The sequence below is a fragment of the Linepithema humile genome, chromosome 3 (genome assembly GCF_040581485.1).
Source record: "Linepithema humile isolate Giens D197 chromosome 3, Lhum_UNIL_v1.0, whole genome shotgun sequence".
In the NCBI taxonomy this organism is placed as follows: domain Eukaryota; kingdom Metazoa; phylum Arthropoda; class Insecta; order Hymenoptera; family Formicidae; genus Linepithema; species Linepithema humile.
Window position 1 is genome coordinate 1,740,910 of NC_090130.1, and position 12,683 is coordinate 1,753,592.

Here is a 12,683-nt window from a genome sequence, read left to right on the forward strand (position 1 = left end):
CTCTGCGATCGCTCACTTTGCGCAAGCATGCAACGCAACTTCCCGAATTCCGTAACTTTCAAATCAGACGCGATCGACCAGTTCGCAAACTCTCGTTCGTGCGGCTTGAGATTGATGGCGGTTGTTCTTCTTTCTTTCAGAAAGACGCGACGACACGGCGATTCTATAAGGAACGAGTGTTCGACAAAGACTCGAAAACGGGTGCGAACGAGGGAGACGAGTCTGTTTCGGGAACCGGCGGGATTCAAACACGAAACCTGGGTCAAGGTAAGGTTTATTGATATTCATTCAGTGGTTATTATGAATAATGCATAACTTTTTTAAGCAAAGGTATATAAGAATATTTTTACATTATTAATTCTGGAAGACTTTAGCGAAATTACAAAAATAAATATACTAAAGTATATTTCAATTTTATGCGACTAATAAATATAATAGATGGAATTATTCACTTTGTACCAAAGAATTAGATTTGCAGTAAGAAAATTGCAAAATGCGTTAGCTTTACTTCTATATTTATCTCAATTTTTTCACACAATATATTAAAATGCAAACAGCTTGAGAAAACCTGTACGCGCTCGCTTTCCATTTTGCGGAAACAATCTGTATTTCATGCAGCTTTTGCAGTCTTATAAAAATGCAAAATAATTCTCTAAGAAAAATAGATAACCGCTTTACGAAAATATTAATAGCGAGAAAGCTCTCGGCATCTTGTCTAAGGAAACAGTTACACCGTCGTTTTTAATAGCGCTCGAAAATTTTAATGGATTTTCGCGCTGTTCGTGCTTGACAGTTTGAACATTAAAAATTTTGCCGCGTCGTTGGCGATTTTAACTGAGTTTCAACATGTCGTTCACACGCGCCGACTATGGCACTCGAGCGGATAATCGATAGAATAAATTATTCTATGTCGATCATATGGCGAAGTAAGTTTCGTGCTGACGTTGACGTAGAAAATTGTGCTCCGCCATTAGAGTCAATTTAACCAAGTTGCTCCCTACTTTGCTGCAATTTATGAACTATTACCTTTGCTCAATTTCTTTTGCGAAAAGTAAAAAATATAAATAGTCGTAAAAAGTATTATGTAAAAATATATAGGCGTTTATATAAAATAAAAAAAAATTTTATTGCAATTGTTATAAGAGTTCCACTAGAATAATTATTCATGACATTAGTGATCGAGTAATTAACGTTGTATCGTGAATTTACGCTCATTGAAGGCCACTTCTGGATTCCGATAATTATCGTACAACAGCGTTAAATTTGTCGTCAAATTTTCGTAACTATTAGCAGAGAGAGCCAATTTGGCGGTCGCAGGTGAACATTGTCTTCCGTTAATTAATTTCAGCTCGCTAAATTCACCGAAAGTTTCACGTGGACTGGAAAGTGGCTCGGAGTATTATGTTGTAACTTCTCCCAGAATATAACCTTGTGCTCACACGATGAAGCTGGCACTGATGCGAATGGTGGTGTAAAGGGGTGATATAGCGACGGCGATAGGGCTTGTGGAGTGTGCCTCGAGATCAAATACCAGACGCGCATCGGTATTTCGAATTCATCTGAGCGGAAACGCAGGTTCTATTCGTAGATTCGCTTGAATTAAATTTTATGCGAGTAGATTCTGCTCAATTCTGCGATAAAATTTTATTCGAGAACTTTTCCCCAAGAATCTTGTAAGAATAATTTGTCCGAAGCTTGTACTATAAATGTGTTAAGAAATATTTCATTTCAAGATTAATTAAACCACACGTTTTAAGAATAAAATTCTCGACGACCTCATTGGAAAATGAATTGGCGATATTATTCAAGGAACCCATGAATTACATTATCCGATGAAGTCTGCGAGAGACACTTGATTGAACAAGAAGCGTTTCCTACGTAATCCTTGCGTCGGTTAACGCGAATATTAATCAACGCCGGTCATTAGTAGTGTCTTGATCGGTTCCTACAATTTTCGAGTTTGGCGCAATCTTTCAGCACATGCTACTTGCCGCTAAGTGTTTGATTGATATCGATCGCGAAGAAACTTTCGAGGGTACGATAGCGTATTGATCATCTCGGCGATCTGACCTGCCGAACAAGAAATGACTGGAACTTTGGATCTCTCTCGGGAGATCACGCGGCTGCTACGTACACACACACACACACACACACACATACACACAGAGCGAATTGGGTCGGAGAGAGAAATTTCAGGCCCGGAGATTTCGCTCCGTGCTAATACCCGGGGGGCAAGAAATTGCAAACAAGATCCCCGCGTCGGCATGTGAAATTAATCCTTCGCATGCAACAGTTGAGGTACCGTTGCGCATAATAGCACCGGCGTCCCGCTTAAAATTACGACAGGTGGAGAGACTCGCGCGCGCGCGCCTGCGGAGATTAAATCGCGTCCGCGATATGCCACCGTCGCACGCGACTACTCAGCAATGAGCACGCGAACAGTCTGGCAGACAAAACGTTTGATTTCCGTATCTCGGAAGCGTGTAAATTTAGAAATTTTCAGTGTATGTGTGTGTGCCTTAAAAGAAAAAAAGACTATAAGATAACTGGGTCATTCTAAAAAAAAAAATTAATAAAAAAAAAAAAAGAAGAAAAAAAAGAACAAGCTGTGCAGAAAATCATGTGGGAAATGATAGGCTCGTGTTAACTGAAAAAAGTAAAATTAAAAGCTTGAATGCATTTTGTAAAAAGAGTATTATAAAATGCATGTGACTCGACAAAATAGTTCTCTAAATATGCCGAGACGATATGAAATACTATTTCAACAATTTTCGAAAGTTTCTGCGGATAATTGATCCAACAGAATATTTCTAGGAAAACCATTTATTAGAGACACAAAATCTGCGTGGTTTTATCTTTGCGTATAAATAATCAACGGTAACCCGGGGAGCTGTTATAAAACTGTTCAGAAAACTTTCATAGAGGAATATTTTCCTATTGGATATCTAGAGAGAGAAAAAAAACAGAATTATTCCGGTCGGAAACCTTTTCGAACAGTTTCACAATAACTCCCTTGATATACCGTTAGTTGAATATCACTGTTTTCGAAGCAATATGTGTAGCGACGGAGCGTAATCCGAGATAACAAAGGGGAAACGCCGAACGATAATGGTCGTCGCGACGTAGAAACTCTCGGTCAGTGCCAGACGTACCGCGAAGGCAATTCGTTCGAATGGGAAGCTAAGGGAAAGGAAACGAAACGAAAAGGAGGAGTTTAAACTGAAAAAAAGAGTGGATTCGCGCGGGACGGGGACGCGGAGGAGGGTCCGCAAATTCTTTCCGAACGACTACCTTTCGATTCCAACGGCGTTACACGAGCCGCTGGATTCCGATCCGGTGAGCCGAGTTCTATCTCGTTCTGTCTCCTTTGCAATGGCGCGAGCTTGATTGGCGCAGCAAAATCAATGCTCGAGAGAGCCACGAGGGGGATCGTGACGATCGGATGTGTGTACGCTTCGTTGCCCCACGTATATCGTTCGCGCTAGAGAGCCAGACGAAATTTGAAGCTCGCCGGATAGGAATTGCTGGTTAGTGCAAGCTAGCCATTTCCCACATGATTTCCCGCGCGACAAATAGGCTTGTTAAGAGAATAATGCATCCGCGGTGCTTGATAAAATGTGTGCTAATGCAGTTTTCACTTGACGCGAAATTTGTTAAAAGTGAGAAAATATTTGTTCTTTTAAAATGATATTGTAATAATATTTATAAAAATGATGGCAAATATTACTATGAACAAAATTAATTTATATTTAATCATAAATTGTAAGAAATTTTGAGTCTTTCTGTCTTCTGAAAGATAGAGAGATTTTATATCTAGCACACACGGACAAAGTCGATGTTTTATCACGGTTTGATCACAGCTGAAGGCATCGGGATTATTGTTGAATGCGTGAAACTCGGAAAAGTTATATTTCTTCTGGAGCATAATAGGTTGTCTTCGCGAGATAGTGGCAATATAGGGAATAATATGGGTACGTTTTATCACTGGAGAATATAGAACGAAGGGAGGGTTACGTTGTTACGAATGGCGTTGCTGATAACGCCCGTACGGCACGGCGCGTTTCGAACTTTAATCGTAGTTTACAGCCGACTCGCTTGTGCTCCAGTTTCACTTAGTTTCGTGTAATGCGCAAAACTGCAACTCCATCGCGTGGGACGTGCCTAGCGATGAAAGAAAATGTTTTCGCGAAAAACAGCTTAACGTGGGTAGTTTGCCGCGGACGTTTACTTTTTGTCCGCTACTTTTACATAGCGTCCGTAATTCCTGCTCAATTTAGCGATGGAAAAATAATGAACGGCTTATGGCATTACGTGACTATATTGTGTTACTAAATTATTAGTTCTCTCAAGTTAGCTTATTGCTGCGCAGTACTTGATTGATTATAGATCGATTGTTATTGGTTGGCTGATTCATTGATCTCAAGTAATAGCACATATGTCGAGTTGTAAAGTAATGTAATTATTATCAAACTAATAGTGATTTTACGAGAATCAAGAATTAATTAATTGAAAATTACTGTATTAACGATAAAATGATTGTTCATTGTTCGAATATGAATCATAAAAGAATTACATGTAATGGTAGTCCGATTCGCTCGTCTACTCGGCGATTTAAAAAAAATTCTCGCCGTTCAAGAGAAATGGAGAGAGAAATCTACGATTCCACTTTATATTATAAACGTGCAAAAAAGTAAAAATATCGCGTTTGATCCAAGCTTTACATTTGGCTTGCCCACGCTGTTAGACAAGAGTGCTCCTGTTTGAGTTCTAAGTATCTCACTACGATATGTATGTATTAGAGGTATACACGAGCATATACAAGGAGTAGCCTCTTGTGGCACTTATACCGGTTTCCGACCAGTCCGTGACCTACTCCGCGCGCGCACCTGTGTCAAACATTATACAGGCAAGCAAAAGCCCCTTGAAATGTAAATGTTTGCTGCGAGCGCAATTAAGGTCCTCGGCGCGCGGAAATCTCCACCGTCCCTCTGTTTGCCCATTGTCGAAAAGATGCGACTCCATTCGCCAAACGTGTCACGGCGAGCCGGCATCGAGAGTCGGTTTGCATAATCGGAAGAGGCGTTTCACCAACATTTCTCTGCGGAGCGCCTTTTCTCGCCGGTACGAAATGCCAAAAACGCTTGTAATGTCAACATCACGTCGTGCACGGCAAATGTCGATTTGTGGAATGACCAGGAATTTCGGGGATCGTGTAAACAAATTTTAAAATATCCTACATCTATTTTTTGTTACGTTTAATTGAGAAGAAATTACGATTTAAATAAAACAGACATTTTCAAAAAGTATTTATACATTCTGCAATTAAATGCGAAAAAGCTGTTTTTATTTCGTAATACATAGTTAGCCTGCAAAGCATGGACGCGTGAATGTGGACCACGAATAAGATAAAAACGAAATTGTTATGTGGGTGGTAGACAAACTTTTGACCTGATAACCAGATTGACGAACGACCAAACGGATATGACAGACATTCCACGTGTCATAGCGTAATCATGCGATATTCACGGCTGACCGCGTTCATTCCCACCCCACAAAGATAACGCCAATAAGACCTGGGGATGTTTGTTGAGCGTTTTATGTCTGAAATTTTTGCAACTAGTCCTGAATAGCGCGGAAAATTATAATAGATGCATTGTGATTATTCTGTACGACGAGAAAAAGTGTTTATTATATTTCATAACAATGCTTGTCAATATTTAATCCGGTTAACAAAGTTTGTAATATATTCTTCAAAATAAATTTCAAAGTAATATTTGTTAAAAAGAAGTGTTTTTGTGTCAATTTTTGCTCTCTAATGTACATTGCTAATTGAAGCTAATTTTATGAAGCTAAGACTCCCCATTGTTTTTCGGTGTAATGGATCACCCTAGAATGAGTCATCATTTCGTCTAAGAATAGCTGTTCTCACCGCCGTGAGCCATTGTACATATATATCGCCGTCTGAATTCTGTAGGGATGAAACTGCTCATTTTTTTGCCTATCCAGCATTCTCCGAGATGAATGTTTACATCTCGTGAGAATCTCAGGAGTTCGAGAACACGAGATGCGATTCTGCGGAAACACGAGGACAAGCAATGTCGGCAAACATTTCCATTACAAAGGCGGCCACCTTTTGGATAAATCAAGTCACAAGGACGCCACTCAAATATGTATGGCGAGACATTCGAGGAAAGGACTGTCTGACCTCGAATTCAAAATGTGTATTCGATAGACTACTGTATTTTGATGACTCCTAACACTTCCGGAAATTATTTTCACGAATGTTTTATTTATTTCTAAAGATTACTGACATCGAAAATATCGCGATCATATATTTAACATTATGCCATTCGATGTTTTATGACATTTAAGTGATTTAAAAATGAGCATTTATTGTTTGTAGTCTAAAATCATTTTATATTAATGAACTCGTCAAGAATGCAGATTTATTGCATCCATAGAATCAGTTAGGAATATTTTCAAGAATTCATGAGTTCGCACGTATAGAGCGAGAAATAGATCAACTTTTTTCTCTTGCTTGAACAAATATTTTTTTTTCGGGATATATATATATTTTTAAAAGCAATTTATGCTACCTAACATTTTGTCTATAAAATTATGTAAAATTATAAATGTAGATACGTAAATAAAATTCTGTGACTTTCTTGTGAGATCAGTGAAAAGTATGTTACATGTATTTCTCACTATGCTTTCAAACTCAATATACGTATGAACTTAATGGCTTTGTGTCTGTGTCTACGGATCGTTCACGCGTCCCTGAAAGAGATTTCAATATTTCATATAAGAAGATAAAAGCAAATGTGACACATGCGTAACCGAATCTATATCACGGAGAATCCTCAAAACAACGAATGGACGCAATATTGCCATAGAGACCGTAAGTTATATTTACCTATGATTTTTAAAAATAAAATATTAACTTGCCTGAGATAGAATTACATAAAGAAATAAAAAGAAAATAGTATATAATAAACGAAGAAAAATAATAAGAGCTTGGGAAAACAAGATGCACAAGATACACGAGATGTTGAAAGTAAATTAAATCCGAAGAAATAATAGATCAGAAATAAAAATATAAATAATATAAAACGCAAAACAAACAAAAAAAATAAATGCAACAATAGAAAATTGACTAGAAAATAAACTAGTAAATGTTAGAGAATTGTTGAAAAGAAAGAAATGAAATAATGAAACAATACACAGAGAAACAAGAATGCGAAAAATGTAAAAAAAGGGAATTGAAAAAGAAAAATTAAGTAAATTAAAGAAGAATACAATGCATATATAATTTCTAGAAACGATATTAATTTTGTTTGACGAACGAATATTTTCTTTGCACTCGTTAGCTTTAGAGCGCGAATCAGCAATGAATCTTCAAAATTACATTATCGATAACCGCGCAAACTTTAATATTTCAGTGTCGCAGAGATATTCGCAAGAATATTAAGAATTTGCGACATTAGCATAATGCAGTTACAATTTGGAAATTTTTGCATTTAGAAAATTGTCGTAACCCAGAATTACTATAATGATTGGAATCTGAAGTGTGATCATTGTACCAACCACAACGTAACCGCAGAGAAGCAGTCTTGATTATATTATTATCACAAGCGTCCATAATCAGTTGATATTATTACAAATATTATTATTAATAATTATAATAGTATGTAAAATAAATTTTTGTGAAGATAATTTCTTTAATGAACATTCTCCGCGATTAATTAATTCTTTTACTTTCGTAACTAAGTTACAAAACCTGTAAAACTTATTTGAAATTTTTTATAGCCTTGCTGAAAAGTTAAATAAGCAGTCCTAAAAAATTAGGGTCTCAAAGAAAGTTGAAGTGGAAGATTTGTCTTTAAGCAGTATTTTCGCAAGAACTATTTATTTATCTTTGCAATTAATTTTTATAATACTCATGACGATATTTATATATATTTTTATGATATAAAATTTTTTATTTATATATATATATATATATATTATTTATATATATTTATATATATTTTTATAATATAAAACTTTTTATTGTTTTTTAAATATTTGATCGTACATTTCAAAATCGACTTACTTCTCATTTCCGAGTGTTCAAATTAATAACTTCTCTCTGTTTTATAGGGTTAAAGTTGTATGAAATTTTGTGTTGTAAAAATATATATCTAACGTAGTCTTCGACAATTCCTTAAGCTTGAACAAGACAAAACTATGTCATCGCAACTACCGCTGAATCTTCAAGTGATTCTTGTGCGAAAACCAAGTCTGAAAATTGAGAGAACAATGATAACCTTAAAGAACAAACAATTTCCTGAAATTCACGAATTATTTACCAACGTAGACAAATTTTTCTCTTTATAATTATCCATATCGCATGAGATTTTTTCAATAATTAATCCGAAATGGATGAAAACTGAGCAAACATTCATTCGCAATTTTACCAAAGACATTACATTAACCTGCTATTATTTGCTTTTCCAATATTAATTAAACGATTTTTTTCTAAAACTTTTATGATATTATTTTAATATTTTTTGTTCCAAAATATTAATGATGATAATGCGTGAAATCTTCCATATTGTATAACAAAATGTACGAGTGCGAATAATCAGTGCAAATCATAATAATATGCATGTATGGCGCTTCCGTAAATTATGCAAAATGCAGAATGGTAAAATCGATTGATTCTCTCGTACAGTGTGGATTAAATTTGTATGTATTGCCAAACATAATTTAATTTTAGCTGTATAAAGCGATTAATTCGCTTAAATATAATTAGTTTCGAATTTTTAATATAAAATTTATTATTGGTATGATTTATTTCATTACGTAGTAACAAATAAAAATTTCCTATGCACATTGTGCGGCTGATTCAAAAAAATATTCGCTAATGTGTCATTTAGTCATTTTAGTCATCGTTCATTAAAAAATACAATTTGATATTCAATGCAATCAACACCCGATTCACCTATCAAATATCTCGTTTATTTCATTATTTTATTTTATATGAATATTTTGTTTTTCGTGAAAGCACCGATAAATTCTTTGAAATTTTGAATATCGAAACAAATTAATATGTTTTTACTTTAATATAATTTCAAATTTTTATCAATAATTTAATATATATACATGGATGGAATGATAATATTACGAATTACAATTTATTTTTTAATAAAAGCGTCGGCACTTATTCTACTATTTCTTCCGATTGTTATATAAGTAAATGCACCAGCAGGTCGAGGCAATATGTCGCGAACAACCGTTTAGGATTTATTGGCGAGTCTCCGAGCAAGAATACATGGCTATTTATAGTTTCATAAGCCTGAAGGGAGGGCTTAATCTGACATATATACCGCGGTAAATCCTACTTTAATAATTGTCAGAACTGAAGTTAGAAGTTTCCAAAACTCAAAGCAGCGCTGACCAAGATAAATTTATACATTGCAAAAGCGCAGTTTAAGCAAACTTGAAGTTTTGATCGAACGAGTTTTATGCATATAAAAGAAGTTCAAAACTAGCTAATTATTTTTGAGACATTTGGTAGAAAGAAATATTTTGTCCCGGATATTTTAAGAATATTTGTACGAAAAGCAAGCATATGCTATATCTAAACAACGTATACAGAATTTACGTAGTGGTGGATGAACCAGTTGAAGTTATACAATGCAAGGATCAATCGTCCGTTTGTCAAGAATACGATTCTCATCGCACAGTTGACTGTAATTACGATCTTAGTTTTCTCCTACGCAATCCTGATGCTTCAACGTATGAATTAAGCGACGTAGAAGTACTACAGGTATGCGTAATTTTTATCAAAAATGTAATTAATATTTTTATCTATTGTTAAAGCTTTCTGTGTCAGATAATCCCGAGTCTTAATTAAATGAATGCTATTCCTATAGCGAGCTCTTTTGGAAAGTAAGCTGTCTGACGATCCTCGAATTACGTTTGATCATTTCTTCGCAAAGACGCCAACTCCGTACACGTGCGAATGGAAGGAAGTAGACAGGCAATTGAAAATCTTGATGAAAGGTGAGCTTAACGAGGTTGATTGTGAAACAATGTTTGAAAGAATCCACCGTCATTGCACGCAATTATCTGCCGTTGGCAGGTGGACATAATTATGAAATATATACAAGGCTTTATTGTGCTTAAAAAAAAAAGCTCGCTTTAGCTCATAAAAATTAATTGCAAAGACGTAAATAGTCTTTAAAAAAAAAATTAAATATATTACGAGAAGAAAATGATCATTTTAAACGACCACCCTTTTGCGATTGGAAAGAACGAAAAGCAGGTTGTAACTCGGTCATTTACGTTTATTCCTCTACGTTACTTTGGCCATTACGCCGCTGCAAATTTGCTGCAGAGACGGAACGACCGCACGAAATTTATTCCATTTCACGATACGTACGTTCCTTCGTTATTGCATTTCCCTTCGACTCCATGTGACTCACTGCTTCGCGCAGCATTGCCGCGAGGCATCCGTGTTCATTGAGGAAGTACTGCGGAGGTCGAGAGGGCAGTTCCTATCGATCTCCAACTCAGTGCACAGTTTATTGAATCTGCGACATAGTCGGTTACTTATTCGGTTATACGTAAAGAGAAGGACGTACGAGTTTCGGTTCTAATTGATTAAAAGTACTACGTTTGCCGTGAGTTTCGCGAACGATGGAAATGGAAATGGTTCGGCAAACTCGAGAAAACGCTACATGTGCATCGCACGACGCGAGCAAAGTTTAATTCAATTACTTATATTTTCATGAAAGAAGCTAAATGGATTTCTCTTTATTTTACTAGAGTAGCTGGTTTCCCCGGAAACCTGCAACCTCATAGCTCAAATTTATTCTTTGAACGTGGACTGTTATTCCGTGGAAAACTCCCTTTCAGAAAGGGAGACGGAGAGAGGGGGAGAGAGAGAGAGAGAGAGAGAGATAGAGAGAGACTACAAAGTTGAAAAACGTAGTGCGTTTGCTTGCCCGGGTTTACGCACGTGTGCACGTTGTTTTATCCCATTCCCGTTTGTTGAAATATAAAATAGTGATACATGTTGCCCGGTGCGGCAGCGTTGCCGTTATTTTGGAAACTTTGTCGGTCGATGCGGTTAACTTCTGATTGGTTGCGGCGGATCGAAATTCGGTTTAATTAATAGCTTGCCGAAGTTATTTGATCGCGTTATTGAGCAAAATTGGTGGATGTTCGGAAGTTCAAGAATAATTGGTTGACCAAGCAAACCGGTATACGAAGAAAGTACACATGCCACTCGAGAATCAAGTGGTCCCATCAACGAGCCGATACCTAGATGTTTACCTCGTTTAATTACGTTTGCTTACACCATTAATTTACTTTGTGCTGTCCTTGCGAATGCAATCAGATTGTTTCTCGGCGTAACAATGTTTTATTATCGCTGCTCATTTTCCAAAATGTCTATTATTAATGTGGATACATTAGTAATTGTTTGTAATTTATATGAATATTAATTGCTAACAAACCAGATTGCCCGAGGCAAAAATAAAATTAATTAATAAAATTAATTAATTAACCTCCAAAAATTTATGGATTTCGGCTTAAATGTTAAATTAATTAATACGAAAACATAATTACTTAGCATCTCTATGAATAAAAGGATTTTTTTTAATCATCTGCAAATGCAACGGTTGTAATTATATTTTTCACCGTGGAAGATTGTAATCACAATATTCGCAGACAGTAATTCGAGCGTTTAAAAAAAAAGGATGAATTAGACTACTCAGTTGCTCGAGTATGTTCATTGATGGTTGGTAGTTTAATTAGCGAGCCAGTCTACGGAGGTGTAATTAATTTCTACGATTCCTTGCAATGTTTGTGCGCCTTTGGCGTTTATTCAGGACGCGGAGGAACGATGACGAGACTCCGAACAGTCGAGAGGAAAGTAGCTCGAATGGTGGACATATTCAGCATCGCCGTTGGGTGGAAATTGCTTTTCCTATCCGCTGTACAACAATTCGCGCGCGTGTATTCGTCACGCATACATATAAACACGTAGAGCCCTGATATTTTCAGTATACGCGATACCACCCAGCGCGCAAATAGAATCCGCAAATCCTTTCCTTCTCTTTTCGTCGCTTGCTATATATATATACATATATACGTGTCGTTCTTACTCTTTTCTTCGCCCCTTTATTTCTCTTCGTGATTGTATTTTCTTATGAGAAAGTACTCCCTTTTTCCTCAGTCGTCAAATTTGCAGTCGGCTCAATTACGCAATTTCGTAGATGAATTTCGTCGCAATAAATATAAATTTCAAGTTCTTTTCTCCTGTTGTTATGAATAAATTATACATAATATTAATTAAAGAGTTTTCAGTTGTTAATAATTTGTTTAAATTTTTTAAAATAAAGATTATGTCTATAAAAAGATCAATATGAAGAGAAAACAGAAAGAAATTTGTTCATTTACTCGGTGGAAAATATAGATTGTAAATATCTACCTTGTAGATAGATATAATTGTTCTCATATTGCACCCCTATTTCACACATCGTTTGTTATAAAAGTTTACATTGTATTAAAAAAAAATCAAATAAATTTTATATGTCTTCAGTGATATTCCAAAAAAAACTTTCAATATCGTATTCCAATTTGTTCGTACAGACGGCTTAATAAATACCTTTATCATTGTAGGCGAGATGATT

At 35.8% G+C, this 12,683-nt stretch overlaps 1 protein-coding gene across 3 annotated transcripts in view; it reads left to right on the forward strand.

The window, feature by feature from the left end:
- Positions 1-12,683, forward strand: part of LOC105676371 (uncharacterized) — a 104,814-nt gene that overhangs the window by 44,842 nt on the left and 47,289 nt on the right. For 2 of the 3 annotated variants that reach the window (XM_067351309.1, XM_067351311.1), the window contains 3 exons: positions 141-267; positions 9,640-9,811; positions 9,918-10,047. In XM_067351309.1, the coding sequence (XP_067207410.1) occupies positions 10,041-10,047 (7 nt within the window). In that variant the 5' untranslated portion in view covers positions 141-267; positions 9,640-9,811; positions 9,918-10,040. Of the gene's footprint in view, positions 1-140; positions 268-9,639; positions 10,048-12,683 lie in introns of all 3 variants that reach the window. The other variant, XM_067351310.1, reaches the window with a different exon arrangement.